The 27,653-nt window shown below is 42.7% G+C and overlaps 2 protein-coding genes across 3 annotated transcripts in view; one reads left to right on the top strand and one right to left on the bottom strand.

The window, feature by feature from the left end:
* The window catches only part of LOC112914554 (guanylate cyclase 2G-like), a 45,250-nt gene extending 39,731 nt beyond the window's left edge, over positions 1–5,519 (top strand). Inside the window, 5 exon segments of the mRNA XM_072738137.1 lie at positions 1,297–1,321; positions 1,324–1,470; positions 2,713–2,811; positions 4,086–4,177; positions 5,415–5,519. Of these exon segments, the coding sequence (XP_072594238.1) occupies positions 1,297–1,321; positions 1,324–1,470; positions 2,713–2,811; positions 4,086–4,177; positions 5,415–5,519 (468 nt within the window).
* A 3,000-nt stretch (positions 5,520–8,519) lies between these two features.
* TECTB (tectorin beta) lies at positions 8,520–27,420 on the bottom strand. Of its 2 annotated transcripts, none has more exons than XM_025993568.2 (11): positions 27,246–27,420; positions 26,926–27,090; positions 25,980–26,170; positions 24,557–24,699; positions 24,379–24,451; positions 18,507–18,610; positions 18,286–18,369; positions 14,240–14,402; positions 12,681–12,753; positions 11,455–11,487; positions 8,520–10,291 (listed from the first exon to the last, which is right to left on the bottom strand). In XM_025993568.2, exons 2-11 carry the CDS (start codon positions 26,999–27,001, stop codon positions 10,242–10,244), a joined length of 990 nt encoding a protein of 329 aa, XP_025849353.1. In that variant the 5' UTR covers positions 27,002–27,090; positions 27,246–27,420; the 3' UTR covers positions 8,520–10,241. The 2 variants fall into 2 exon arrangements, with proteins under 2 accessions (XP_025849353.1, XP_072596125.1); XM_072740024.1 differs by having other exon boundaries at positions 24,379–24,481; positions 27,246–27,341.
* Positions 27,421–27,653: the final 233 nt, after the last annotated feature.

The raw sequence follows: 27,653 nt of genomic DNA, 5'->3' as shown, positions 1-27,653 counted from the left end.
CTCCCAAGTGTAGACTATCAGAACTGTGATGAAAATGAGAAACAACCATCTGCCTAGTGCTGCTCAGGAGGGATGTATGAATATGGTCACCCAGAGTCAAAAATGATCTTTTGGGGAAGGATAGCAAAAACAAATAATTTGGCTTCATTCAAGTGGTGGTAATGATGGCTGCTTCATGTATTTTCTGAGTTTTCTGATGAGGCCAGATGCTGACTACAGGGTGTCCAAGCTCACACATGCCTGGGGCAGCCATTGGTGGCACCAGCTCTGACCATGATTGGAGGACTCTGCCTGTGGCCCTGGGGCTGGGGAGGTTTGGGAGACAGTGCAGTTATGCCCTCCAGGGACATATAGTAGTTATTTCCCAGGGTTCCCCATAGATATGCCTCTGTTTAAGGTGGAAGAAAAGATGCTGTGAATAATCTCAAAGTGTAGGTCACATGTACTCTAAAATGGAAGCTCTAAAAAATAATAATAAAATAAAATAAAATAAAATAAAATAAAATAAAATAAAATAAAATGGAAGCTCTGCTTAGGAGGACGTCCTCTGGGATTTCCTCTTGGTGTCATCTTCTCCATTATGTTTTGCATGAGCTAAGACTAAATCAGTTTCAGTGTCTAAAGGATGTACCCATGATGGGGAGAGGTAGCCAAGAAACAGTCAGACTTGTGCACTGGTTGATTTTGTATAATTCTGGGGTGGCCAATAGGCTGAGCTATTTTTACTGCCTAACTAATGCCTGAAATCCCACCTTTACCACATCATCTTTGGATTCTGCTTGATGGCAAATGTATCCTTAAAGTTTACACTTGTCATTTATTTTCTATTGTGAATGAGGGATCTGAAAGCTGATTTTATTAGGATTTATTAGAGGAGAGAAGAGGACAATTCAGGCAGATACATGCATTTATACCTAAGTATAACAATGTATACATATGTATAAATGTACCTAAGAACTCTTCTATGGGGTGAAGACCTTTCAGGTTGGGTAACATGAATTCCACTTGATGGATGCATGGGATCCTTCAAGATTTACCCTTTTCATATGCTGCTGCCTGTTTAACTGGTTTTGAACTTGAGTGGAGGAAATATGGTCACCACCGCTATCAGATTTCAGAGGAGAAAGCAGTGACTGTGTGCAGGAGGGCTTACAGAAGGAAGGCTTTGTGGAAGAACCAGGACAAGAGCAGAAACTTGTAGAAATGCTGGGACATGGATGGAGTGGGGGGTCAGGGAGTGTGAGTCTTTAAAGGGGGGGGCCTCAGATGAAGGTCACTTAGTTGCTTTATTTTCAGGGTGAAATCATTGGAGATGCGTACGTGGCGCTAGCAGACTTCCCATCTGCAATGGAAGCCAGCTTGTGGATGAGATTGCCACAATGTCTTTGCATGTTCTCAATGCCACTGTCTACTTCCAGATTGGGCACATACCTGAGGAGAAGCTCATGCTCAGGATTGGCATCCACACAGGTACACAGCACTGGGACTTATGATCCAGGTATGCCAGCAGGTGGTTCTGGAGTCAAGCCCTAGGTCTGAGGTGTTTAGGACCGTGAGGTTGAAGGGTAACATCTTCAAGGGGAAACAAAAGGTTGACTTGTCTTTGTGAATGTATTTCCAGCTAGCTAGATTACTTGGTAACCGCAAAGACACCCAGAGACTCCAAGCTGTTGAACTGAAAGTTGAGGGGAGACAGGACAGTTATATTGAGGTGCCTCCCCCGCACCACCCATACCTCTACATCAAATGCCCTTTGATTTGGTCTATTTTTTGTCAAACTCATGGGCACATGACCCGTGCAGAAGTGACTAGCATTTGGTTTAATGCTCTTCTGTCTTAATTTCTTAGTTATTAATATAATAATAATATATCATAATATTACATACAATATACAAATATATACAATATATAATATAACATTGCTATAGTATTGATAATAATTGTTAATTTTCTTAATTTCTTAATAATTTTGGGATGAGGGGTTCCTTATTTTCATTTTAGACTGGGCTCTATAAGTCGTGTAACTAAACCTGCTCCTAACTGTCCTCCAAGGCTCGACTAAAATAAAACCTGACCCCTAATCAGACCTAATTACTCCCATGTTTGTGCTGCAGTTGCTTTGTTGACATCTCTTGTGCATGAATTACATCATCATTAACTTCTGTCTTGGCTTGGTTGTTATAACAAAATACCACAGACTTGATGGCTTAAACTGCAGTGATTTACTTTCTCTCAGTTCCGGAGGCAGGGAAATCCAAGATCAGGGTCCCAGCATGGTTGGGTTCTAGTAAAGACCCTCTTCCTATCTCACCAAAGGCTGCCTTCTGGCTATGTTCTCACAGAGTGAAGAAAGAGAGAGAGCTCTGGTGTCTCTTCTTCTTATAAGGGCACTAATCCCATCCTGGGGGCCCTACCCTCACGACCTCATCTAAACCTAAGTACCTCCCAAAGGCCTTTGTATTGAGAGTTAGGGCTTCCACAAGTGAATGAGGGAGGGGGTTACAAGCATCCAGCTCATCATATTTGACTATGTTGTTTCCTACCAGGAGTCTGGATTCTGTAGGTTGCCTCTTTGTAAACTCAAAGGTCTACTGCCAAGCTCTGCCTGAAGAGGGCACTTAAATATTTGTTGAATGGTATTTCTTGGCTTAATATACCTCAAACCCTTGGGAAATGCAGAATGGCTATGCCCTTCTGTTCTCCTGTGTGTAGGTCCTGTGGTGGCTGGTGTGGTGGGAACCACCATATCCAGGTACTGTCTGTTTGGGGACACTGTGAACATGGCATCCAGAATGGAAAGCAACAGTTTGCATGAGTATCATTTACAGTATTTTTCAAACACAATTTTTCACTGTCCCTCCAGTCCCCTATCTTTCGCCAGAGGGTATTTTTAGAAGACCCATTTTCATTTTGTCTACTCTTTTCCATTTGGAGGATAATATCATTATCTCCTTCAGACAAAGTTGATCACAAACTTTGTAGACAGGGTTTTGCACAGTGCTTTCTATGTAACACAAATGACTTCTTCCTTCTAAGATTTTCAATTCTAAATAGTCAGGTACACATATAATAGGGCCATTTAAAGGAAAAGCAGGAGTCAGCAAGCTTTATCCATTCAGAGCCAGACAGTAAATATTTTAGGTTTTATGGGCCATAGTCCCTGTTACTTAACTACTGTTTTAGTGTGAAAGTACCCATTTATAATATGTGAATGATGGGTATGGCCATGTTCCAATAAAACTTAATTTGTAAGCACAAATGGTGGGCTTGATTTGGCTGGTGAGTGGTAATTTACCCATCCCTAATGCAGTTTAGTTTTGGTGATGCAAAATGAATCTATGGCCAGGAACTCCAGGGGATATCATACTCTTTTGCTTTACAGTAATTTTATTGCATTAATTATTGCTAGACAGCATGTCATTTATTCACCGAGACATTTATCAGCTAGAAAAAAATTATTAAGGATTTAAGTTTCAAAATATTTAGGTTAAGATTCTTTTGAATTTCTAAATTTTCCATAATATATGAAAACGTGCAAAAATATTTTTTTCTTCTGAGTACTTCATGGTTTAGGCTAATCAGCCAAGTCTCAAACACTGGTTTAAACCTCTCTTTAAACTTGTGTGTCAAGATTTTTAGGAATAAATCTTGAAAGTGGGGCTGCTGATGTAGGATCCAAACCTGATTCTAGACATAGTGCTGGTTGTGAACCACATTTTCAGTGATGTGTCCCAGCTCTGGTACCATTCCAGGAAGCTTGAGGAGTCCAGTGGACCTCCATCCATGGGGAGTACGAGATTGCATATGGAGTTAGTTCTGTCTACTGTTTCTAACCTGAACATGTTAAAGCTTGAGCAGTATCAATAGCATCTGAACAATGTCTGGGTTGTTGGGGGGCCGCCCTCCAACTGTTCTAGACTTCAGAGAGGTTGTCTGTGATTTGCTTTAATGAAAGGTGCTGGCAGCCCAAGATTTTAAGCAGTGTAGCATTCCCTCTCCACAGCAGCCCCCAACCCCCTGCCCGCTGACCCCCAGATGAAAGTCACAACCAAGTCAGTAACTAGGCAATAACTGGCTTATGGCAGCTCTCTAGATCCATGTCTCTCGGAGCACTGCAGCCATCCTGCTGGCATTGGGAGGGTACGATTTGCAAAAGAGAGGCACCATTCCAGTCAAGGTGAGACTGACTTAGTGCACCCCACCTGCCTCATTGGAGTCTCTGATGGAGATATTAAGGAAGTTGATGGGATGAGTGCATCTCTGTACTGTGGTATGTGGAGACTGCTGACGTCCATGTGGAGGCTCTTGCAGCTGCCAGGTCTTCCTCCTTCAGAGAAGATTTGTATGGTTCCCTCAAAAGGTAAATGCAGAATCTATAACAGAAAACATATTCGTTCCCACCTAGACCAACCCCTTGGGGGATGCCTCTTTTCTCTTGGTCACAAATGGTCTCTTGGCTTCTGCTTGAACACCCCAGTCTAGTCTTTCATTAAGCAACAGCAAGTAAAAGCCCAGGAATTATAATGCCCACATTTCCTCTATGGATCCCTTCTCATGAGTCTAATGTTCCCAGATAGAGGAGACAGATGCCCATTGGCTTGGGGACACTAGGACCCTATCTCAATTCATATAAATGTCTTTTCCCTTTCCTCTTCTCCTTCTCCTCCTTCCAGGCTGGCTGAAACACGCCATGATGCAAACTCACCTTTCTGATAACCATCGGCCTTTGGTGAGGTTGGGGATGGATGTTCTCAAGAACATCTTGGAGATGTTCATGATGGAAGTGGTGGGTGTTTACCATGATGTTAAATGTTTGGGTGGGTAGGGGGATTCATGGAAAGACGTGAAAGAGAAGGAGTGAGCCTGGCTTTTGCATACTGTATTTGATCAATGGACTTCAGGTAAGGGGAAATTTTTTCTAGAAGGCAGTAGTCTAGACCTAGCTTTGAATCTTGTCTCACTACTTACTGGCTGTCTGATTTGGGGGCTTGGTTGTTTTGCCAGTAAATGAGAATAATGATAATACTTCCCTCAAAGGGTAGATGTGGGGATTAAATGTGAACATGTATATGAGGTGCTTCACTTGGTGCTCTACTGATCATAAGAGCTCAATAGATCTGATTATTATTTTTAAAAGACTTCCTTTGCAGCAAAATTCAACCTTAACCTCACCTCCTAGGCCATTGCAGACTACCCATTTAAGCTTATCAGTAAAGCCCACGGAAATAAAGATTTCATCTATAATGAGGCCTTTCCCTCACTGAGGCTGCTCCTGCCTACTTGCAGTTTGGCTAAGAACAGCATTTTAGTCAACAAGCAAGAGAGACCGACTGAGTTGTCTGTTCAGAGGCCACATTTCACAGGCAGCCTTTCCTCCTCTGTGACTCACCAGCACTCTTCTTTGCTTCCCACAGGGCAAAGGAGAACAAACAACTTTCTGGTTGGAAGGCAAAGAAGGCTTAACTATTCCACTCCCCGAATTTACTGAGGAGGAAGCTAAAATCTTGGAGAGCTTCTGAGGTATTTTCTTTAAAGATGTTTGTGGGATCCCATGAAAGTCTAAGGAGCAGTCCTTGTGATGCATTAAAAATCCCATTCAAGGGGGTGTAGATATGGGATATTGAGTGAATCTGCCAGTAGGGGGAGTCATCTAGCTGGCTTGCTCTTCCCACCCCAGAGCTGTGATGTCTAGACCAAATGTGGAGTTGGATGAGCTGGATATGGTGAACTCATTTCCTGAGGGACCAAGGCTGGGCTGTTGCTCCCAGACCTGCCAGTGAACTTGCCCTAGCTGCCAGATATTTCCGGCCCATTAGCTTGTGAATTTGCAGTGATTCCAATTTCATTCTGGGAGAAAGGAAAGCCAGAGAGCAAAACCTGGAGCTGCTGGTTCCACCCTGCCCTGCCTTATTTTTCTAGGGGCTGCTCCCTAAACTTTAGTTACCAGAAGGCATTCCAGAAATGTTTTCTGGAGATAAAGCTCTATCCAAGATGTGAACAACCACTGAAATCCAACAGGATCAGGCCATTCCAGGTAGACTGGATCTAGGCAGTCAGTCAGTCCCCGGAAGGCCTGATCCTGTGTTCTGACTTCCTGTGAGCACTGAAGTTTCCAAATGGAAATGTCACAGTCTCAATTTATTGCTTAATTTCTTTCTTATCCAAAGCAAAGGAATGAAGATAGGCTTTGCTTTCAGTCAAGGCTTGAATTTTAAGTGGAATTTTCCATTGATTTATGAAGTGTTTAATTTTTTCCAATCTCCAGCAGACAAAGATGAACCCATCCATTCCGCTATGAATACTTCCCCCTTTGCCCAAACAATAGGATTCCATCATGTCTGTCCGTGGTTTTTGTAGCAGACTTATTAACCCATTAATGCACTTACAGTATTTCTCTTTTTTTTATCCCTTGGAACTCCTCACATCCAGATTATCTTCCTGGTGGCTGCTCCTGAATGTGGGAGAGCAGTTTGGATGATATATTATGTTTGAGATATTTTCCTGGTGAATTTCCCAAGACTGAAGAAGTAAAAACCCATGAGATTGGGAATGTTTTCTATGTTACTTGACCTGTGAGCTGCTTTTGTAGAGAGATTTTTTTAGCTCTGTATAGGAAAATAAACTACCTTTTAGTGAGTCGAGGGTCTTTAATACCAAATCTTGCAAAAGGTTTGGTGGAATTCTTGCCTTTTGTCAGGAAGAAGGACACTAAGTAGGGCCCAAGGAAAGTGCTTTACAGACAGTCCCATCTCCACGGAGCTATTGTGTTTCCACTGGTAGGACTTTTCTCCTGCCCAAAGGTGGGAGACTGAACTCTAGGATCTTCACAGACTCCATTTTCTCTAACATGATCCCATTTTTATTGTGGTAGACTTTGCTCCTCCCTGTAAGCCATTAGCATCAAGAATTGAAGACATTAGTCAAAAGAAGGCATTTATCTGAAAGGGAAAGGGGAGCTTCCCCTGTTATCTCAGCGTGGAGACAATGGGACAACATCTGTCTTCTTCAGAACGTCTTCCCTTGTTTGGGTGCAGGGCTTCTGGATTCCAAACATTTTGTTCTACCATGGAAGGGAACAGAACGATCTCTGCTATGAAGTTTCTCAGAGATATAGGCCATTCCCTATGCATCCATCCATCCATCCATCCATTGATCCATATCACATTTCATTAATTCAAAGAACATTTATTGAGCACTTACTCTGTGCCAGTACCACACTGGGGGAGATGATAATATGAAACTTTCCTTCATCTTAAGCTCTCAGGTTAGTTGAAGAGAGGTGGCACAACTAGTAGTACTGCAATATATTAAGGACTGATACAGGTATGTAGAAAAGTGTGGAAGTAGTTAAGCAGTCCAATGTTGTTACATTTAAAAGGCATTAGAAAACAAGATAATAAAAAAAGAAAAAAAAAGAAAACAAGATACTGATGTAAGGTTGGGTGGGATATAGTGATTGTCTATTATTATCTCATCTTTGTATTAGTATAGAGAGTGTGTGTGTGTTTGTTCCCTTTTGGCTCTAACCCACATGCTTACACAAGTTATATTTATATAATAAAGACTTTTTCTCTCTCTCTCTCTTTTTTTAATAAAGATTGTATCTATTTATTCATGAAAGACACCACAGAGAGAGGGGGGTGGGCAGAGACACAGGCAGAGGGAGGAGCAGGCTCCATGCAGGGACCCTGACGTGGATCTCCATCCCGGATCTCCAGGATCACACCCTGGACTGAAGGCGGCGCTAAACTGCTGAGCTACCAAGGCTGTCCAACTTCTGCCTTTTTCATTGAACATTATAAACATTTGGCATCCATTCGCAAACAAATATAAAACATATTTCCACACATGTGCATACACATACATTCATATGTCCACATATATGCACATATACATGCGTATATACACACACATAAATCTCTCTATAACTAAATCTGTATGTATTGATAGATCAGTTTTATGTGAATGTACATAAACTCAGTACATATGCATGTCTGTGCATATCTTTTCTTTATATTACTCAAATTTTAAGAGAGATAGTCTTTAAGGATCATAAGCAGGAATTGGATAAGATCAATTTGCTAAAATTTATATCCAGTGTTTTTCTATGTCAACCAAGGATACCTAAGGGAGAACTCTTTCCTCATTCTCACATATGTTTTATGTCTAGCACTCACGAGAATGTATAACAGAGACAGTTTTGAATGTGCTCTCCTAATTTTTTGATAAGGAAGTCAGAAGACATGAAGGGGCTTTAGCTCACTTGAGGTTGAAACACATTTGGTTGCTACCTGGTGGTAGATGTTAGGGTGTTGGAGATGGGAAGATCATGTGGATGGCTTTGCCTCCTTGCATCAGAAAGCAAATGTGGAATTTTTGGAACATAAATGTAGTGTAGAATGATGGAAAGTCTGTGGTATGTGTGTAAGTCTAAGAAGTTCTAGTTGTAGAACCCCTCAGGAAGGTGTAGGAATTGGCTATCGATATGCTACATTAACACTGTGAGCTGTAGTCATAGGTTATTATTTTAAGGCATTTTATTTATTCCATAGTACCAGGTGGAAATACAAGATCATTAAACATTATGATAAAATAAAGCAAAACTAATATAACATTGTTTTACTCTGACATGCCAAAGATTTGATTATGGCTCTAAGTATGCTATTTAAGAGTTTTTGATTAGAACCACACAATATGTCTTCTGTCCTTCCCGATTATAAAAATTCTGGATTTTTATAGAAGAAGAGACCCCAGTTGGTTGGAGCTCCATCTTTGAGACCAGTTTAGACTACACTGAGTCATTTAAATCTAGCCTGTTGCTCCACAAAAATGTACTCCGTGTTTCCAGAAATTTGGGAACTAACTGAATTTGTGAGTTCCATAACACAGCTATAAAAGACCCATCAAACTACAGATCTCAAAACTCCTCAAATATATTAAACACAGAGATACAAACTGATGTGTTTTCAAATTATAAGCCCACTAACTAAGTCTGTACAAGACTAAGAAAAAAACTTAGAGGTCTGGCTTTTCCTATCACATTCTAACTTCTGGGGTCAACAGTGCATCCTCGAGCTGCCAGTTAACTGTCTAAGAGGATTGGTTCATTCAGTTTTTATTTTATTGACAATGTAAATCATTCATATCAGTGCATTCTGGATCACTGGGGTGGCAGTGTTACCAGGATGTGGCACCAAGGCCATTTTTGCAGTTGCGTTTCTGAGTCTTTTGGTAGGTTCCATTCTAACAATCAAATTAAGGAGACAAAAACAAATATGTGCTTAACTGTTAGAGACTAAATGAGGTCAGACCATTCTGCACAGATGAAAATTTCTTAGATTGAACAGAAAGAAAAATGGTGAGAGCATTGAACATTATAAGGTGTACAGTAGGATTGGGTTGACAGACTTCACAGGACCTGTCACAGATGTCGTGTGTCAGTAGCAGTTTCATTTAATCAATGCCACATTATGATCTTAAATTTATGTTAATGTGGATATTATTCTTTTTTGTAGCCTTATTACTACATAATCTGTAATTTTCTTTTGATTTTAGAAATCTATATCACCTATAAAATGAGTTAATATGTATATAATGTTTATACATATTTAAGAAACACTGTAATAAAGACAAATTAGGTTAGCACTAGGGGCCTCTCAAGAATTGTTTTCCTTTATAATACTCAAGTTTGAGCCAAACTGTTATATTCCACTCTGATTCCCACATCATCATTTGAACGATGGGAACCCCTGCCTGGTAGCTAAACCCTGGTTCTTAAATAAGCATTGCGCAACATCAATGACAAAGGCCCCCCTTGGCAAAGTTGGCTATTCCGGTGCATTCTGTACTTAGCACTGACTTTGTGGTTATGCCCTACATTCTCCTCAAAATGTTCAGCTGTGCTTGGTTGGGTGTGCTAGTCTTTTAAAATTAGAATAGCTTTCACAGGAGTCCACTGCAGCCCTGACTTGAGCATGGGGAAAGGAGACTCCACCAGCTGCAGGAGAAGAACTGCAGGATCTCAGAGCCACAGGAAGTCACAAGAGGAATCGGGGCACCAAAGACCATCACTGAATTTCACAAAAATTATTGGAACACGTAATTGGCAAAGCACTGTTCTCTGCATCTCAACAGTACGCTCTTCTGTTTGTTCTTGTTGGCAGCACGATACATGGGAGTTTGTCACAGACAGAGGAGATGATGTTGAGTGGAGGAGATGTCACCGCCTTTCTGGCGATCTCCTACAACACGACACAAATCCCCAGCATCACGATGAGGTGATAGAGGACATCTGTGAGTCAGACAGGAAAGCAGACAGAGAAAGTTTACATGGAGCAAGGACAGCACAACAAAGAGTTAACTCAACAAAACAGTCAACTCGGGCATTAAATAGATTCTCATAAAAATCTCATAAAATTCTCATTTTATATAAAATCAGTTTTGTTTATCTTTTGGGCTTTCGGGAGCTCGGTTTTGTCAGTGCAAGGAACCCAACAGATTAACCTAGGTTGTGGACCTCTGACAGATGGGAATCTGAATATGGGGAACACGGTGATGGCACATTTCACCTTAGGGCTTTTGCTGTAGAACTTCCTTTAGAAATGAGGATCTGGGATTAGAATTTTAAAAAGTTGGTTTCCATGATTTCCTGTAACTGGGAGAGCAAAGTCTACATCTGTGAGTTTATTAATAAGTAGAACTGTCTTACCCCATCTCCTCACATAGTTGTTCTCCTCATCATTCAGTTGAGATCTTGGGTCTTAGCTGAAATGTTTCTTCCTCTGAGAGGCTTCCCTGGCTGCTATCTAAATCATTCCTCTACCCCCACTCCAACGTGTCACACTATGACTGGGAAGCGCAGAGGCCTTGCCTATTTCTCTCTGCAGGAGCTCCACTGCCTAGAAGAGTAATTATGGCCAATCTTACTGGATGTTTGCTGCATGCAGGGCATTCTTTGGTGCCCTTCGTTGTAACATTTAGTCCATACAGCAGCCATGTATGTTAGGAGCAATGATTAGCCTAATTTCTTAGAGGAAACTGGGGAGTGGAAGGGTGAGTTCATTGCCCAAGGCCATTTAGTTAATGAGGGTCAGGGGCAGAGTCATAGCAGGGACTCAGAAATATTTGTTGAAAAAACACATCACTGAAAATCACATTCTCTAAATGCAGGAACCCAAGCAAATCTCCCTGGTGCTGCTTTTGTTGAGAGGTGGGACCCAATTCTGCTTCATCCAATTTATCCCCAGCCCCACCCTTCCTGCAGAGCTCAGGGGATGGCTGGAGAGACATCTGTCTGCCTCTGTGCCCCTCTGTCCCAATCAGGTGTGCTTTAAAGAGCAACTTTCAATTCCTGAAAGTTTTGCTGGGGCCAAAGCTAAGCTTCTTTGAAAACACATATCTACCTTTTAAAGGCATTGCCCCATGACACTTCCCAGAGGTGCCTCTTTTCCTTACCTGAGAAGCTATAGAGACTGGAGAATCCCCTGCCTGTAATAAGTAAAGAGAGAGAAAGCTGAAGGTTTAAGAAAAGATCATGGAAGAGCCTCAGATAAATGTTTCTAAAATACAAACCTGACCATATACTCCCCTAATTAAACCAACAGTTTCCCACTGCCTTTAGGGCAAAGTTTATAGCAGGGTTCACAAAATCTTCTTTGAAAGAAGAAGAAAACCATTTTCTCCTTGGCTTTCTAAGGCAGGGGTTGGTAAACTTTCTGGAAGGGACCAGATAGTAAATATTTCAGCTATGGGCCATATGGTCCCTATTGCAACTACTTGACATTGCCATTGTGGCGTGAAAGCATCTGGAGACAATGTCTATATGATCACGTGTGGCTGGGTTCCAATAAAACTTTAGAGAAAGCTGAAATTTTCTTTCAAATCATTTTTCTGTGTCATAAAATATCATTCTTTTAGTTTTTTGGGAACCATATAAGAAGGTAAAAACTGTTCTTAGCTTGTAGGCCAGAAAACAGCAGGTGGAAGCCTGGATTGGGCCCCTGGTCATGGTTTAGCAACTCTCCTCTAAGATGTGCAGCTACTAAAGGCCCCAGCCTTCCCAGACCCTGCTCACCCTTCATGTCACACCACTCTTCAGGTCAGGCTGAAAGATGACCCACACAGGTCTTCCCTAGGCCCCAGACTCAGGTGTATCACCTGGCCATGAACTCCCAATGCACCCTGCCTCCTCCACCACCACTGATAGTCAGCTCCCTCTCTCCTGGCACTGAGCAGCTCTCTCCTTGCCAAATGATAAGTTCTTGAAGACAAGGGCCATGTGGGTCTCCTTGAATTCTGAAACCCCAGTGTCCAGCCCAGCCCAGGGCCGGCACGCTGAAGTTTGGTTGACTTGCTCGGGCTGTTCCCAGTACATCTCATTGTCTGCCATTATCCTGGACTGCATGCTCTGCCTGGAGGCTCAGCACTTCCTAATTCCTTGGGGGTGCTGGGGTTTAGGCTGCAGATTAGAAGAGTTTCAGGGTAGTCAGCAAACTTCAACTTCTTGGTTTGGCGTGAGCTATGGCGTCCCCGCCCCCCAGGTGGGAAGCCTTGAGTCGCAGGTGAGGGTAGTGTCTACAGGCACAACTGGTTTGGCAATTCAGTGAAAATGCTCAAAGCGGCTGTGCCTGTGGACGCAGCCCAGAGTGAACTCAACCACTGGGGGAAACCCAGAAGCTTACTACGGAGGGAGAGCTCCACCACCAGGACGCCCCCTGTCTGGTCCCGCAGCAGGCGCTTCCGTTTGTCACAGGTCTGAAGAACCCCAGCAACAGCAGAGGACAGGGGAGGGGAGTGGAAGATGGGGGTGGGTGGCAAGAGAAATGCACACAGGGGAGAAAAGAGAAAGACCACAGATTAAAAACAGGAATGCCACACTTGACAGAGTCAAAATTCTTCAGTCAACAGATCTTAGTTACCTTATTTGTCATTCATTCATTTATTTATTTATTTATTTATTTATTTATTTATTTATTTATTTATTTATTTATTATTTCCCAGAGTGGTATCTTCATCCCTTCTCTAACTTGGGAAAAGGACAAAGCTTTACCTTGTTACCTGCAGTGACTCTCGTTGCAGTGGTCTGAGAGGTGGACACTTGGAAAATATGTTCTGGTTCACTTTATTTTCTTTTTAAAATGTAATGCCAATAATTACCCTTTCATCAACTGTGAAATATCTCTCTGCTCCCTCCTCTTTATGGTGCTCCTATGTGACCATTTTCTGGCCAAAAAATAAAAAATGGGTAGAACTAGAGATTATAATCTTTGTTCGATTGGTTACTACAGGCTATGTGAGCAGGTGTCCTTTTTCAGAAACACTGTGTTCCTTCTCACTGGGGTCTCCAAATACAGCAGGCAACAGTTCGCAATTTATCACTTTTAGGTCTAAGGAGGTGGTTCTCAAACGTGAGCATGCCTCAGAGTCACCTGGAGCAGCTGTTAAATCACAGATTTCTGGGCCTACACAGTGTTTGCAAATGAGGTGGTCTGGGGAGCCTGAGAATTTGCATCCCTAACAAGTTCACAGGTGATGCTGAAGCTGCCCCGACCACACTGTGGAACCACAGCCCTAAGGACCAGGTTCACACCTCGCTGCTACGGAAAACTGTCTCCCACCTGAACTCGCTATGCATGTTGGTGGAGTCTGCAGCAGCTTCTCAGATGTGGAGGGTAAGCTGGTCCCTGGCCTGGGCTGCACTGAACATGGCTGTGAACTAGGCCCTTCCTCTCACAAAGTCAGTTCAGCATTAAGTGGTGTTGGGAATTTCTGCAGCATCTCTCTGGCTCATTTCAGGTCTCAGAAACGGACCCTTATGTTGTCCAGGCAAGAGCTAAAAATACCCACCTTTTGCTTTCCATCCAGCACCTATTGCTACCACTTAGGTTTTGAATTTTCCTTGCGCTTTTAACTTTTTCAAAGCATTTCCATGTCTGTTCTTGTGCTCATTTTACTTAATATGACTCTCTGAAAAGAGAAGGGCCATCATGACCTATCACCACTGTCTTTAAAGATGAGAAAACGAGGCTCCAGAGATTGTGACATACGCCAGACCATGTAGCTTGTTGGTGGCAGGGTGGACAGAGCCTGTCTGCCCCTACACCTAGTGCCCTTTCTTCCAGAATGCCCTCAGCATGCACATATGCTGATCTGGTGACAATTCCCAGCTAAAAATACAGCTTCTCAAATACCCCCCGCCCCCACCTCAGGTCATATTCTCATTCTGGAGAGAGTGGCTCACCACTGGGCAGGAGAGCTTCTCGCTGTCACAGATGAATGTCTCACAGTGTAACCAAACCTTAGAGAGTTTGGGGATGTTCTGGAACCGGAAAGCATTGAATTGGAAGGTGGCCCTGTGGTCTTTCCCATTCTCATGTACGAGGACTGTTTCATCTGTGGGGCAGCTGGAGCAGACAGGGTGAGGGGAGAAAAAATTAGCTCATGAACTCCAGCAAAACCTGAGGTAAATTCACAGACAGCAGCAACACTTCCCTGGGCTTCTATACAGCATGTTACCCTTACAAAGCACTTCGACTGGCAGCGCCTTGCCTATCCTTATGATATGAGGTCAAGTTGAGGAGCTATGGGATGGGCGTGCTAGTCTTCACTCTATAGACAGGGGACCGTGGGGTGAAGGGGAGTGACTTATGAGAAGACGCACACCTGGTAAGTCACCATACCTCTGTCCCCAAAAAACAGAAATCCCTGAGAGATGAAGTTGTCTGAAAGACCAGGACATGGACCGACTCCTGTATATGTACAAGATAAAGACCCTGGTGCTGAGAACCGCATTTCCCGAAGTACTGACAAAGCCACCTCAGCCAAGCCATATATAACATATTTCTCTGTGTACACTGTGAGGGTTTGCCACTGGGAGTTTGGATTTATGTTGTTATTTAAATTCTATATTATATAGTCACCTCTGTAAAAATTTGGTCATATTTTTAATACAGGCACAGGGCAAAAAATGACTGGAGGAATGCCCTCTAAATGCTAATGCTGGCCATTATGGAGTGGTGCCATTATGGACGGTTTTTGCTTTCTTCTTATATCTCATATTTTTTCCCAAATTCTCTATAATGAAAATGTAGTATTTGGGAATTTCCAAAATCCCAAAGGTAATCATTGATAATAATAGCAAAAATAATGACACAGATGGGTGTTTGTCAAAGTCAATGGTTCTTGCCTAGGGACCATTTTGCCCCCAAGGAGACATTTGGTATTGTCACCATGACTAGTCAGGAGATGCTACTGACATGTAGTCAGTAGAGGCCAGGGATGCTACACAGCATCACACAGCAATGCACAGGACAGCCCCCTGTCCCCCAAAAAGAATGATCCAGCCCCGAATAATGTCAACGGCATTGAGACTAAAAAAAACCAAAAACAAAAACAAAAAAAACTTGGTTTAATCAAAATACTTTTTCATTTACCAAACATGTGCTAATTCTCTAGTTAAGTGCCAGACATTTAGCAGGATGTTGGGACCTGACATGATCGTTCTGGGCAATGTACAGTAAGGCCCACATGAACTTGGGGATTGTTGTCTGCAGGTGACAAGACCACAGTCTGTCCCAAAGCTTAAGACCAGTGGACAGCACCACAGTGGACTCCAAAGTTGATGCCCCTCCCAGAGCATCTCTCTGACTCCATTGTCAATCCAACTCAGGGTACATATACCAGAGATCCCTCCAGCTATCTGAGAGCCTTTGAGATGTGCCCTCCTCCACACATTCCATCAGAACCAGACATTAGGGGGCAAATTAGAAGTATAGGGCTGAAGGAATGTCAACTCTGTCAGTTAGTGATTAAAACAAGAAGTGAACAGTCTATCTTATATCTGGACCAGGGGTCAGAAGCCTGGCCACGTTTGTGGTGACTTCTGAGCAATGACAGAGCTGGAGGCATTTTCCAAGTTGTGAAACAAGACCTTGGAGGATCATTTGGTCAATAAACCTGAGATCCTTGTATGAACTCAAGATGTGAGTCCTTAAAATAGCTCCTTGCAGCTGGAGTGTCCAAGGCATGGTGTCAGCCAGTGGAAAACAATGTAAACAGAGCTTTGTTGGGGGTGGCGAGGAGGCAAGGCCTGGGCAGGCTTAGATGTCTTGGCTCCGCTGCCTCTTGTCACTGGCTGTGGCACCTGCCCCTCTGTGACAGACATCTTGGGATGGTGGAAGGCCCAAGGGTGGCTCTTACAACATCACCACAAGAGTCTTCTCCACATCAGATTAAAATTCCTAATAATATAACTCTTCTAACCTCTCCAGATACTCTTGAAAACTGGGTTTTCCTCCAAAAGGGCCCAGTGTGAACCAAAACTTCTGGGAGGTTATGGGAGTAGACTTTCTCATCCCTCCCCTTGGCACTGGTTTTTGTGTATCTCCAACCTCAAGGGGCCATTTTAGCTAGGCAGAAAGTGGAACTAGATGAGGGGATGAGGGCTTCTTTAATTTTGTTCTGCGTAGACACAGGTTCTCAGGGTTTCTCCGGGAACCCTCTGATGGGGTAGGTTAACTGTGTGCCTGCATGTGTGACAAGCACCCTAGGTAATTCCTATGCACACTAGAGTCTGCAGACTGCCTGTATAGACCACCACAAAGCCACAAGCATTCCTTTTTCTGCCATCTTGTACATCTGCAGGTTGGAAGTACCAGAGTGATTTGCAGGGAGATGCTTCCATGGTGTGGCCGAGACTTTGCCCGGTTGCAGCTATTGTTTGAGAGAGGTTCCCAATGCCTGATCATAATTTCAGGTCCCTGTAGGTCAAGAATTTATTTCACAATCTCCCTGAAGTCATTTGATCGCACCATTGTCAACAGACCCTAAATGAATCCTTCAGTGACAGGTGTGACATCCAAATTAAGCTACTATTTCTGCAGGAAGCTTTGCTAGGTTGTTTAGATGTGGTTCTGCTGACCTGTCCTATCTACATCGCTTAGTAAATAATGCTGCCTGAGTTTGAACCCCAGATCATGCATCCCCTGACCATCTCTGGACTTTGGGCAAGTTTCTGAACCTGTCTATCCTTTAGACTTTTCCTCTATAAGATAGTGCTTAGTATGCTACCTACTTTATAGGGGGTTTGATAACATTGAAAATAATATTTGTAAGGCCCCTACCTAGAACATGCTTGGTATGTTGCAAGTGCTATATAAGTGTTTGTTAAGTAAAAATAAATAGTTAAAGGTCCAAGTTGGCTCCACCTTTGTTATCTAATCATTTTTGTCCCTGGCCCCAATGTTTACTTAGCTCTGAAGGGTTCTGGCAGCAACATGGGCACACCGGTCTGTTTGGGGAACGGTCTCTTTCATATTTATAGTTCATTGTGTGGATGATGCCCACATCTCAGTCTAGCTCAAACTGTCCTCTGTTTTCCCAAGTTACGATTCTAAGTGTTTCTGGAAAATTGGTATCTTAAGCTCCACATGTCATCCCTGAATGCAAGGGGAACCCAACACATTTATCCAGAATCTTCTTCCCTACAACAAACAATTCCTCACCTTTACAACCCACTGATTTGTAAAGAAGCCACATATTTCTCAGGCTTCTTGCCCTGTTCTTCTCTCCACCCCATATCTGATTGGTTGCTAAATTTTGATGGTTTCTTCCTCCCACGGATGACCTTTCCATTTACTTGGCTGCATATCAGTTCAGGCCATGCCCTCTAATTTGGTCTTTCCACCTCCCATGTACTGCTTCTAAATCACCCCATGGATGACTTCCAAAATCATCTTTCTTTTGTACAATCCCAATGCTTTCATCCTCTAGTCAAAAAATTTTAGTAACTCCCAACTATCTCCTGAATTAGTAACAAAATCAATGATATTATTTAAATCGGTTGTATACTGATTAGGTACTACATGCTTAACTTTTTACATGGATTATCTAATTTAGTCCTCATCAGGGTGCTGGTGACAGACTAATTGGATTTGATTTCTCCATAAATACTTCTCCATGAATACACATACACTAAGAATGTGACATTACTTAACCCCTTCTGTGCCTCAGTTTCCTCACCTAGAAAAGAGAGATGGTAGTAATGACTGTCTCTTGTAAGGCAAATGGGCTAATAATACACGATAAAGCTCTCAGAACTGCCCCTGGTACCCAGAAAGCACTATATAAATGTCTGCTTGTATCAGTACTCCATCTGGAAGCACAGAGGGTGTCACGGCATGACCCTAAGAGGCTTCATCTCTCCTTCCCAAGATATCCCAAGCCAAAGTAGCCCCAGATCTGCCTGACCCCACTTCTCAGCACTGTGTTCTGGGGCACGGGACTTACCCCTTATTGATGAGTTGCCACTGCAAGGGATACATGAAATCAGCTGATGGTGTGGCCCAACAGCTGTTCAAAACCACTTTAAACCTGGAAATGAAATAAAATGCATAACTTTGAGCCAGAGGGTTGTATGCCTAGAAACATCTGGTAATTAAAGCTTCTTGGCTAATCTTTTTTCCTTTTCTTTGGCTTTAAAAATATAAATATGGAGGAAATATACTTACCTAATGCTCAATCCTTTGGCTTCTACTCCTGCAAACAGATCTGAACCAATTTCAGATGTCTCCAGGACAAAGGGGGCTTCCTTCTTAGTGGAGAACTTGGCATTCTTTGGAAGGAAATTGACACTGGGCATTATGACCTCTCAGACTGAGCAGATGGGTGTGACAGGAGCAGATGAACTGGGGTGGGGTGGGATGGGGCTCAGGCACATGAGACCACAGTGAGACCCTCCAGGACTAGAGAAGCTATACCTCCTAGGATGCTGGTGCCATCTGAGAAGGGATGAGGGAATCACATCTCTGGATTTGCTGGCCACAAGGGGACATATGCCGGTGAGGAACAAGATTTGGCTGACAGAAAAAAGGTGGAATCCAAGAATGCTGAAGCACTGAGCTTCACTTAATCACCCATGGAAATAGGGATAGAACATATACAACCTTGTTTTGCCCTTGCTCACCTCCACTATGTGCCTGAGGATATTCCAGCCTAGGTCAGAGGGCATATGATCTGATTCCAGTACAGTTAGCAACAATGGCAACAGCAGTAACATACTGATCACCTACTATGTGTCAGGCGCTGCTCTCTGTTTGAGATAGTCTCTATGTCAGGATATCCTGTATATTGAGATACATCTGGGAACAAAGTAAAGATCTCTGTCTCTAACCACCTAACATTCCAGCAAGGGATGCAGACAATAGACATTAGGCAAGTAAATTATATAGCATGTTAGAATAGAATGTAGTACACTATATAGAAAAACTGCAACACATGTAGAGGAGAGTAGGGTAAATTGGAAGTGCAAGGATGGGTAAGCTGCAACTTTAAACACTGTAGCAGTTAAGGAGGTCTCCTTGAGGTTGTGATAGGTGAGCCAAGACTTGAGGGGAGCAAGGAAGCCTGTGCTTCTAGGCTAAGTACTGATACAAAGAAATGCTTCTACAATACATGCAGGCATCTCTGGAAGAATGCTCCAGCCAAAACAAAGCACTGGGAAGACAAGCTGGCAAGACAGCAAGGGGTCGATATGCTGGAGCATGAGTAAGCAAAGGGGTGGGGGAAGGTAGGAAGTGAGAGGGGTAGGTAGTGAAGTGAGAGAGGCTATGGGGTTGGATCCAGAAGACTGTGGTTGCAACTCCAAGTACAGTAGGGAGTCATGACCACAATCTGAGCACAGAAACTGCAGCCTTTGGTCACAGATGTGGTGTGTGTGGTCTTCACTTGGCCTCTTCATTAGGCAGTTGTGGGTGAGTTATTAAAAAATAGTATGTCAGTTGACTTACCCAAAGGAGGCTGATACCCATTCATTTAGTTTCATTCAACTTTAGTAACATCCTTTAGCTACTCTGTGAGTTTAGCCTCTGGAGACAAAAGCATCATGACAGAAGGACAAGGTTCCTAGGCTAATCCTAGTTCCCACACTAAATTATGGGCAAGTCAGACTTTTAGGCCTCAGTTTCCCCTTCTGAAAAATGTGAGTGGCCTTTGCCTTCATCAGCCTTGGAGAAATGTTTTTATGATGGTGACTTTATGTAATAGATGCATAAGGCTTAAGCCAGGATATTAGTTAAAAGATTGAGTTTCATGGACTTAGAGATTTGCAAAACTGCAATGAGTAAACAGTGTCAGCAAGGATATCTAGTTACAATGGACTTTAGCCCCCTAACGGGGTCCAATTCAGGGCATTTGCTGAGAGGCCTCAGAATTATCTTGTAGTGGCTCTCACATTTATTTTCCCTGATTGAAGGTCCAGCTAGGGTTCCAAGTCAATCGCTCAGAAGTCAGTTCTTTTATTCCTGTATGCCAACCCCCTGCACCACTTCAATAGTTGGAATAATTGAACAATAATGTTCTTTTCTTAATCATAAGTGATTTACTAGCTTACTATGCATTTGAAGCAGCGGATTTACAATGGTTGTTAGTGTTTAATTATTTTCTGAGATTTGTCATATTTCAAGAGACTGTTTACAAATGTGAGACCTAACCTGGGGACCTAGGTTATCTGCAGGTACATTTCCCAGCCCCATCTTCCAGGGACCAGCCAATGGGGTACCAGAATATTGGAATAATGTCTGTATTTGCAGAAGAGCTAGTATGATTCTGTTACAAAGTAGAGAAGAATCTGCACCATTAACTCCATTTCTGAAACAAAATACTTTGTTGGTCAATTTCTCCACTTCTCACCTTATAGCTAAAGCAATTCTCAGCATGATTTCCTCCTACTTTCTTTATAACATAAGTTAGAGATCTATTTCCAGATAACTTCATCCTATAATACCTAAACCATTTGTTTTGGCATTCCTGGAAACATAGAGACAGCGCATAAACTACTCATTTGTGGAACAAGATGGAAGAACACAGGGCTTGAAAAATCAAGCCTTCCAGTCCCTACTTGATGGAAAGATTGAGTCACAATAGTCCGTTGACACAGTTAGGATGGGTACATCTGCTTAATAGCAGTTCGCGTGGGCAAGATCTGGGGGCTGGTATTGCTCACAAGCTCAATGTGAAATAGAAATGAAAGAAAATTGCACAAAGCTAATATTATTCTACATGTTCCCAGAATCTTTCAGAAATAAGAAGGTCACCCCTGACCCACTGTGGCCCACAGAGATCTGAAAAGACCTACAATATAATATTTCAATTCTGGGCTCTGCATTTTAGCAGGGTCAGTGGCCAACTGGATCGTTCTCAGAGGGAAGGGTAGGATGATGGAGCACCAATGGTGGGGTGATGTTGGAGAAGATAAGCTTGAGATAGGTGAAGGGCCATCAACAACACCATGACTCAGTATTATTTCAGAAGACAGACCATGACCAATGGGATATCAGATTTCACATGCTGATCTAAAATGGGAAGGGCTCACTTGCCCTTTTCCTTTAGTAAGGAGCCTACCCTCTAGCGATCTTATAGAAGGGCTTTGGACTTTGGGTGGAAGGTCAAGGTTGATCACCTCTGAAGATTATTCTGGCTTTGGAAGTCTATGAATTTGGCCTCTATTGCTTGCATTTGTTCCATCCCAAGCCTTTTCCTTGGTCTTGGTTTAACTGAGAATGGCTAACACTATTTCGATTGTATAAAAGTTAACCTAATCCCATACTGATGTTGATGGTACAAAGGTAACAACCGTACAAAGGTAACAACCCTATAAAGGTAACTGGTGGTGCTAGGAGCTCTCAGAGTTTTCATTTTAAAGGGAGTCAAAGGCTGTGATCATGAGTTTGGCTACTTTCACAGGCACTTATCTTGTGCCAGGTAGTATGCTAAGTGCTTTATAAAAATAATTTTATTGGGATTCCTGGGTAGCTCAGCAGTTGAATGTCTGCCTTCGGCTCAGAGTGTGATCCTGAGTCTGGGGATCGAGTCCTGCATCAGGCTCCCTGGGAAGAACTTCTCCCTCTGCCTATGTCTCTGCCTCTCTCTCTGTGTCTCTCATGAATAAATAAATAAAATATTTTTTAAAAATAATAGTAATTTTATTTAATCCTCCTAATAAATGTATGGGGCAAGTGCTATTATTATTTTTATTTAACAAATGAATACATGAAGGCTCAAAGAGGTTAACTGTCTTACTGAATGTCACACAACTAGTAAATGGTAGAACTAGACCTTAAACCAGTGGGCCAATGGCAGACTATTTTCTTAAGCACACTGATAGTCTACTCCTACAAGCTGACTACCTTCCTTTATTTTGGATTGGGGACCAAAATGACTTTTCGCCAGGAACACCAACTATGGGCTATTGGCAGGAGTGAGTGAGAGGGGGTAGACGGAGAAGAAAGGAAGCATGTTGAGTAGAACTGGTGGCTTTGGAGTCCAGCATTCGGAGCTCTTGGAATCCTAAGCAATTAGCCGTGCATTGATTCTTTTGTGCAATCTAGGGCACAGCTCTGTCTCTGGTAATTTGATGGAAATGTATGCAGGGGGCAGCTGTTGCTTCAGAAACACACAAGAATGCTCTCAGAGCGGAAGGAGGGAGGAGAAGAAAAATACCAGTCTCATGGGTCAGGCATAGGAAACCAAGCCCATGGTAAGAATATTGATCAGTATAAAAGTTTTTATTGCAACATCAGACCCCCTTTTTGTTGAGGTCATTGGTCCTGTAAAGGTCTTGATGGGCCCCAGGGGACACCTTAGCCTCTTTCTAGAACAGTTCAAGGAAGTGTCCTGTTAAGTCTGTCTATCCAGCCCAGGGGATGGTGTGGGTGATGATGAGGCTATACTTCTTTTTTTACTTCTTAAAAATTTTCTTTTCCAATTCTAAGATTTGATATTTATGTCTGAAACTTAGCCCAACATGGCTGATGATGGGTGATGATTTTTGATAATCCTGGCGCCTATTACAAGCTGTCATAAATAAGCATAAGATCATATCTATAATTTTATCTGGTTAAAATAACAATCATGCACATCTGGACGAGGACTCAGTAGTAAAGACAACCCATCACCATGATGTCCCCTGAGACTGTTGTTGATAAGTGAGCCTGTTTTTCTCTCTGGATAGCCTTCATCAGTTACTGCAATGATGTAGCCATCTTTTAATCCCCCTGCTGGTCTACACTGCATTAACCCTCCTGATTATAGGCCCAGGGCCTATACGGGATTCCTTTTCTCTGGACTTAACCATTACTGGTGTGTGGTCAGCAGCAGATCTAGGTTCTTTGAGACCTTAAAGCTTCTATAATTTATAGAGTTCTTTTTCATAAGGAGAGTCAAAATTTTGAATATGAAATTAGACACAGGGCCTTAAATGAGGCCAGCGCGAGATATAGGTCATGAAACCTCAGCTCCATCCCCTTCTCCCCTTCATTGGAAGTAAGCATCAGAGAGCAGAGCTGAGAGATCTGTATGCTAGACTGGGCACTGCTTCACACTACCTGTGGAATCATGGGCACATCATTTCCTCCTTCTGGGCTGCAGATCTTTGTCTGTAAATGGACCAGGTGACTCTAAGATCCCTTTTAGAGGATCTCTCACCTTCTGAATTGGTAACTTCTAGACAGTGGGTTGGTAGCTTCTAGGCAGCGGGTAAAGCAAGTTCAGAGTTCAAGGTCAGTGGAGTTCTAGGTAATATAGTCGTTTCCTTTGTGAAACGAATGGGCTGGACATGATGGCTTGTAAGGATATCTCCCAGTTCTAATGTTCTATGTAAAAGTTTCTATTTCTGCCTGCATCTTCCTCCAGCCAACTGGAGTGTCACTATAAGTATGCCTCCTCATTGGAAGCTGCAGGTTTAAAAAACAAAACACCTCTTCCAAACAGAAGGGCAGCTGGGCTAATGGCTGTTGCACATTTAGTTTTATTTTGAGAAATCAAAGTGTGCTTTTAACTTCAATGTCAATAGAAGCAGCATGCCCAAATTAGACCAAGAGGAAGCCCACTCTCTGAATGGCTTTGGATACCAAAGAACTAAGGAGCAGAGGGCAACCCCGACCTCTCTCCTTAGCTCTGTCCCAGGTAGGAAAGTCACAACTCTGTGCCAAATGCTTTAGCAGGAGCTAGACTCTAATATCAATCTCTGGAATGGGTTGCAGTGGAAACTTAATCTGGCTTAAGAGTTAGATGTTGTCTGTCTTATTGCCTATTGACCTTCGACAACTCACAGGATTGCTCTCTCCTCAGTTTTCTTATAAGATGGGCACATAGGCATTACATCTCTGTGGCACCTTTTTTGGCTCCTCTGTCCAGTCTATGAATCTACCTTTCTGTGGCATCTAGTCCTTGAAGAGGGGTACAAGTAGACCAAAGCTGATGTCTTCATTTGAATTCAAGAATGGGGTTCTGCATAGAGATTAGGGAAGAGCAAATCCTGAGGAAGCATCCCATCATCTCCTGAACAGGCCACGGGGCACTAATGAGAACCCAGAGACCACTTACAGTGTAGAAGTTGAGAGACAATTGGCTTTCGAATGTGCCCATGCTCCCGTTCTTCACATGAACAGTGGCCACTCTGGAAAGGGGAGAGAATTTTGCATAAGGACTGAAACATACCTGATTGTCAGGGACTGCAGGTCACACGCAAGGCAGCCAGCCCTCTACGCTCAGAGCCACTTACCTTTGGTCAAAGGCAGCCTGGTTTACCAAGTAGGTGGAGTGGTAGGTGCAGGAGAAGGAGTAGTTCACAGGCTGGTTCTTTACTATCACTGTGCTGTCATTGGAAACGATGTGGCTGTAGAAGTGGTAGATAGGAGGCTTGTACTGGAGAAAGAGGGAAGGCAGTTAGGGTGGCCTTGGACCCCATGACAAGAATGAGTTGGCTGGGAAAAGTGATCTAAGATGGTCAGACCTATGGGAAGGTGTCAGTGGTGAGCTGAGAATTTCTGCAGAGTTCTTGACTAACCAAAAAGTTCAACTAAGATTATTTAGAATAATCTAGGTCAAAGATTGTACACTTACAAGAAATCCATATACCCATTCGGCTTCTGGCCAAAAGAAGTGGCTAAAGGATCTCTGTGTCCCAGTATCAACTTGTTAATCCATTTCTCCCATCCAAGTAATCTTACATGAATGCCTTCACCCATCTCCTGTTTCTAGAACATTACATCATTATTTGCTTTTTCCCTTTTCCAATAATGAGCAGTATTTCTGTGACTTTTTCCTCTGGCTTGTTGAACTCTAAGATTTCAGAATGCTGGAATTGGAAGGGATCTCAAACATCTGTGTGAGAGGTGACCTGCCTAAGACCACACAGATGATTTCTAGTTCCCTCTTTCAGGAGACTCAAACACATGATGATTCTGTTAATCATGTCCATGAGTCTCTAAATCACAGTCCTTGTGGGGACTTTAGGAAGAGGAAGTGACCCTGGGGAGCGCTTTGTTTTCATTTTATGAGACCCCGTTTATGTCTAGTTTTTTGCAGTCAAGGTAATAGGAATACTAGGGGTGAGCAGCAGAGCAGCCTCCCTTCGTGACTACACCCCTACTGGTTTTTTGGCTCCCAGCTTGTGACTTTACTGGGAGGTCTCCTATGTCTCCTCTGTTATACAAAGACATTCGGCAAGAGGTTGCATGTGGTTCCTTTCAATTCTGATTATCTGTCCCAGGTACTTCACGAGACCCAATTATGAATTGTATTATACTTTGGTTACTCCTTTAAAATGCCTTTCCAATTACTTCAAAGTCTTGGTCAGAAGAAGTCCCACCATCTAACCTGGAAGGATGGCAGCTTGTGAGCCCAAGCTCAGAACTCAAAGCAAGATGGAGTTGGGAAATGTATGTTGTTTACTCATGGAAGGTGGCCTAGTTCGCTCAGGCACAAAATTAGGAAAATATAATTCAAATCCAAAGAGTCACTTAAACAAGGCAGATGAAAAGAAATTAAATAACACTAACATCCCAGGATATAAAAGTGAGGATTGGCTTTTAAAAGGAAATTGGTGAATTCTGAATCCTTTTTAAGGGTGGGCCATAGATGTCTTATTTTGGGGGCCCAATTGGGTAATCTTAGCAACTCCTCATTGGGTGGCCTGGACTTACCTCAGACTGGGTTCCACAATAGGACTTGTTTTTAGGTGACAAATCTGGTATCACAAACTGATAGTAACCTCCTTCGTGGACACCATTGTAACACAGCCCACCAAGTGCCAGCTGATGCACTTCCCAGCCATAGGGACACTCGGGGATTTTGGTGATGATGGTTTTGGGATAACAAAACACAAGAATGACATCTAGAAAGAGGATACACAGGGTTTGAAATCAGATATGAAAATCATATTAATCTTCATAGAGAACAGTGGGTTCTAGGCACACCTGAACATGAAAAGCAGTTGATTAAAAATACTTTTCTCACTATTCTTCATGACTGTGGTGAATGTTTTCCCTAAACCTCAGTCACTGAAGCTCTGCCTTTACAGTTTCTGTTACATTTTTGTGATATCTGCTCCATACTTAATATGTACTCAAGACTGGTCTACTTTTAAGCTTTCATCTATTTTCAGGGATATATCTGTGAAGCCAGATTGAATGGATTAGAAATATATTTCAATTTAAAAATATATACAAATTTGCATGCCCATGAAAGTGAGCACATCATTTAAAATTTTTAAAAATGTCCATTTCATATGTAGCACTGTGAAACCTAATTTATGGCACAGGACAAAAATTCGGTAGGTCAAATAGGAAATAGATTATGTATTTATGAAATTATAATACATTATTATTTATTGATTGAAAATAAATATTTTTATGTCTATTTATGTATCTATCCATTCATCTATCTGGGATTTTCAAATTTTAAAAAAGTCTAAGTTTATCCACTACACTGTTGTTTCCTACGGGAAAAGTCTGGCTGGGCCTGGAGGCTTCACTGGGTCTATGTGGCTACAATACTGCATTTTGATGAAAAGAGAAACAGAGCTCTGAGCTTTGCAAAGAGTCTTAGGAAACTTCCCTTTCCAGGAAGACGGGCTAGCCCAGGGCATACCTGCTTTATTCGGAGTGCAAGATCTCGCAGAGGCTTCCGCGAAGACAGCCAACAGGACAAAGGCCCTCATCACCATCGCTTCTCAGAACCCTCTCTTTGCCAGGTGGCCAAACCAAGCTGGCCAAAGGTTCACAGTCCTGCCAGAGAGCCCGAGCCTCGATCATTCTAGGTCAGAAACATGAGCGAAAAGTTAAAATCAAGATGAAAACAAAGCAGCACACACAGTCTTGGGGGAAAATTTTCCAGGGAGATCAATAATTCTGTCCCTCTTTCTTAATGGTTCCTTGTCTGTGCTGAGAGGCAAAAAGTGGGGCTCCTACCACTGGGAACGTCAATGACACATGCGGTTGCTCACGTTCCCGAATGTTTCATTCTCTCTGGATCGTAGAGGCTGCCTCCCAGATGCTCCCCAAATCTCCGACCTCAGTCCTCGCTCGACTTTATATCAGCTGAGGGTGTAAAAGAAACCGGCTCCAGATAAATCACAATGAACATGCATTATCCACTGTGGGGGGAAATAAAGGGAAACCTTGCACAATAATCCAATGGGAAGCTCAAGTTCAGCCACTTGAATCTAATTTCTTTTACTTCACAGAGTTGGAAAAAACCTTTTTTTTTTAACTGCTTCAACCAGGATTGGAATAAAAACTTCCCCCCAAACAAAAAATAACTCTGATTGGAGGCAAACTAATTTCTGCATGGCTCCAGGGGACAGTTTTCTTTCTTTA

The sequence above is a fragment of the Vulpes vulpes genome, chromosome 15 (genome assembly GCF_048418805.1).
Source record: "Vulpes vulpes isolate BD-2025 chromosome 15, VulVul3, whole genome shotgun sequence".
In the NCBI taxonomy this organism is placed as follows: Eukaryota; Metazoa; Chordata; class Mammalia; order Carnivora; family Canidae; genus Vulpes; species Vulpes vulpes.
The sequence above is the reverse complement of the archived record's forward strand: the minus strand, read 5'-3'. Positions and strand labels throughout refer to the sequence as shown.

Bases quoted from the DNA above. Each gene is read 5' to 3' on its own strand.
- TECTB (XM_072740024.1), bottom strand. From the start codon at position 27,001: ATGGTGATGAGGGCCTTTGTCCTGTTGGCTGTCTTCGCGGAAGCCTCT. The intron at 24,700-25,979 runs GTAAGTCCAGGC...CTCTTTCTCCAG, and splicing joins ATTGTGGAACCCAGTCTGAG to TACAAGCCTCCTATCTACCA. The intron at 10,292-11,454 runs GTAAGGAAAAGA...TCTGACTCACAG, and splicing joins CAGTCTCTATAGCTTCTCAG to ATGTCCTCTATCACCTCATC.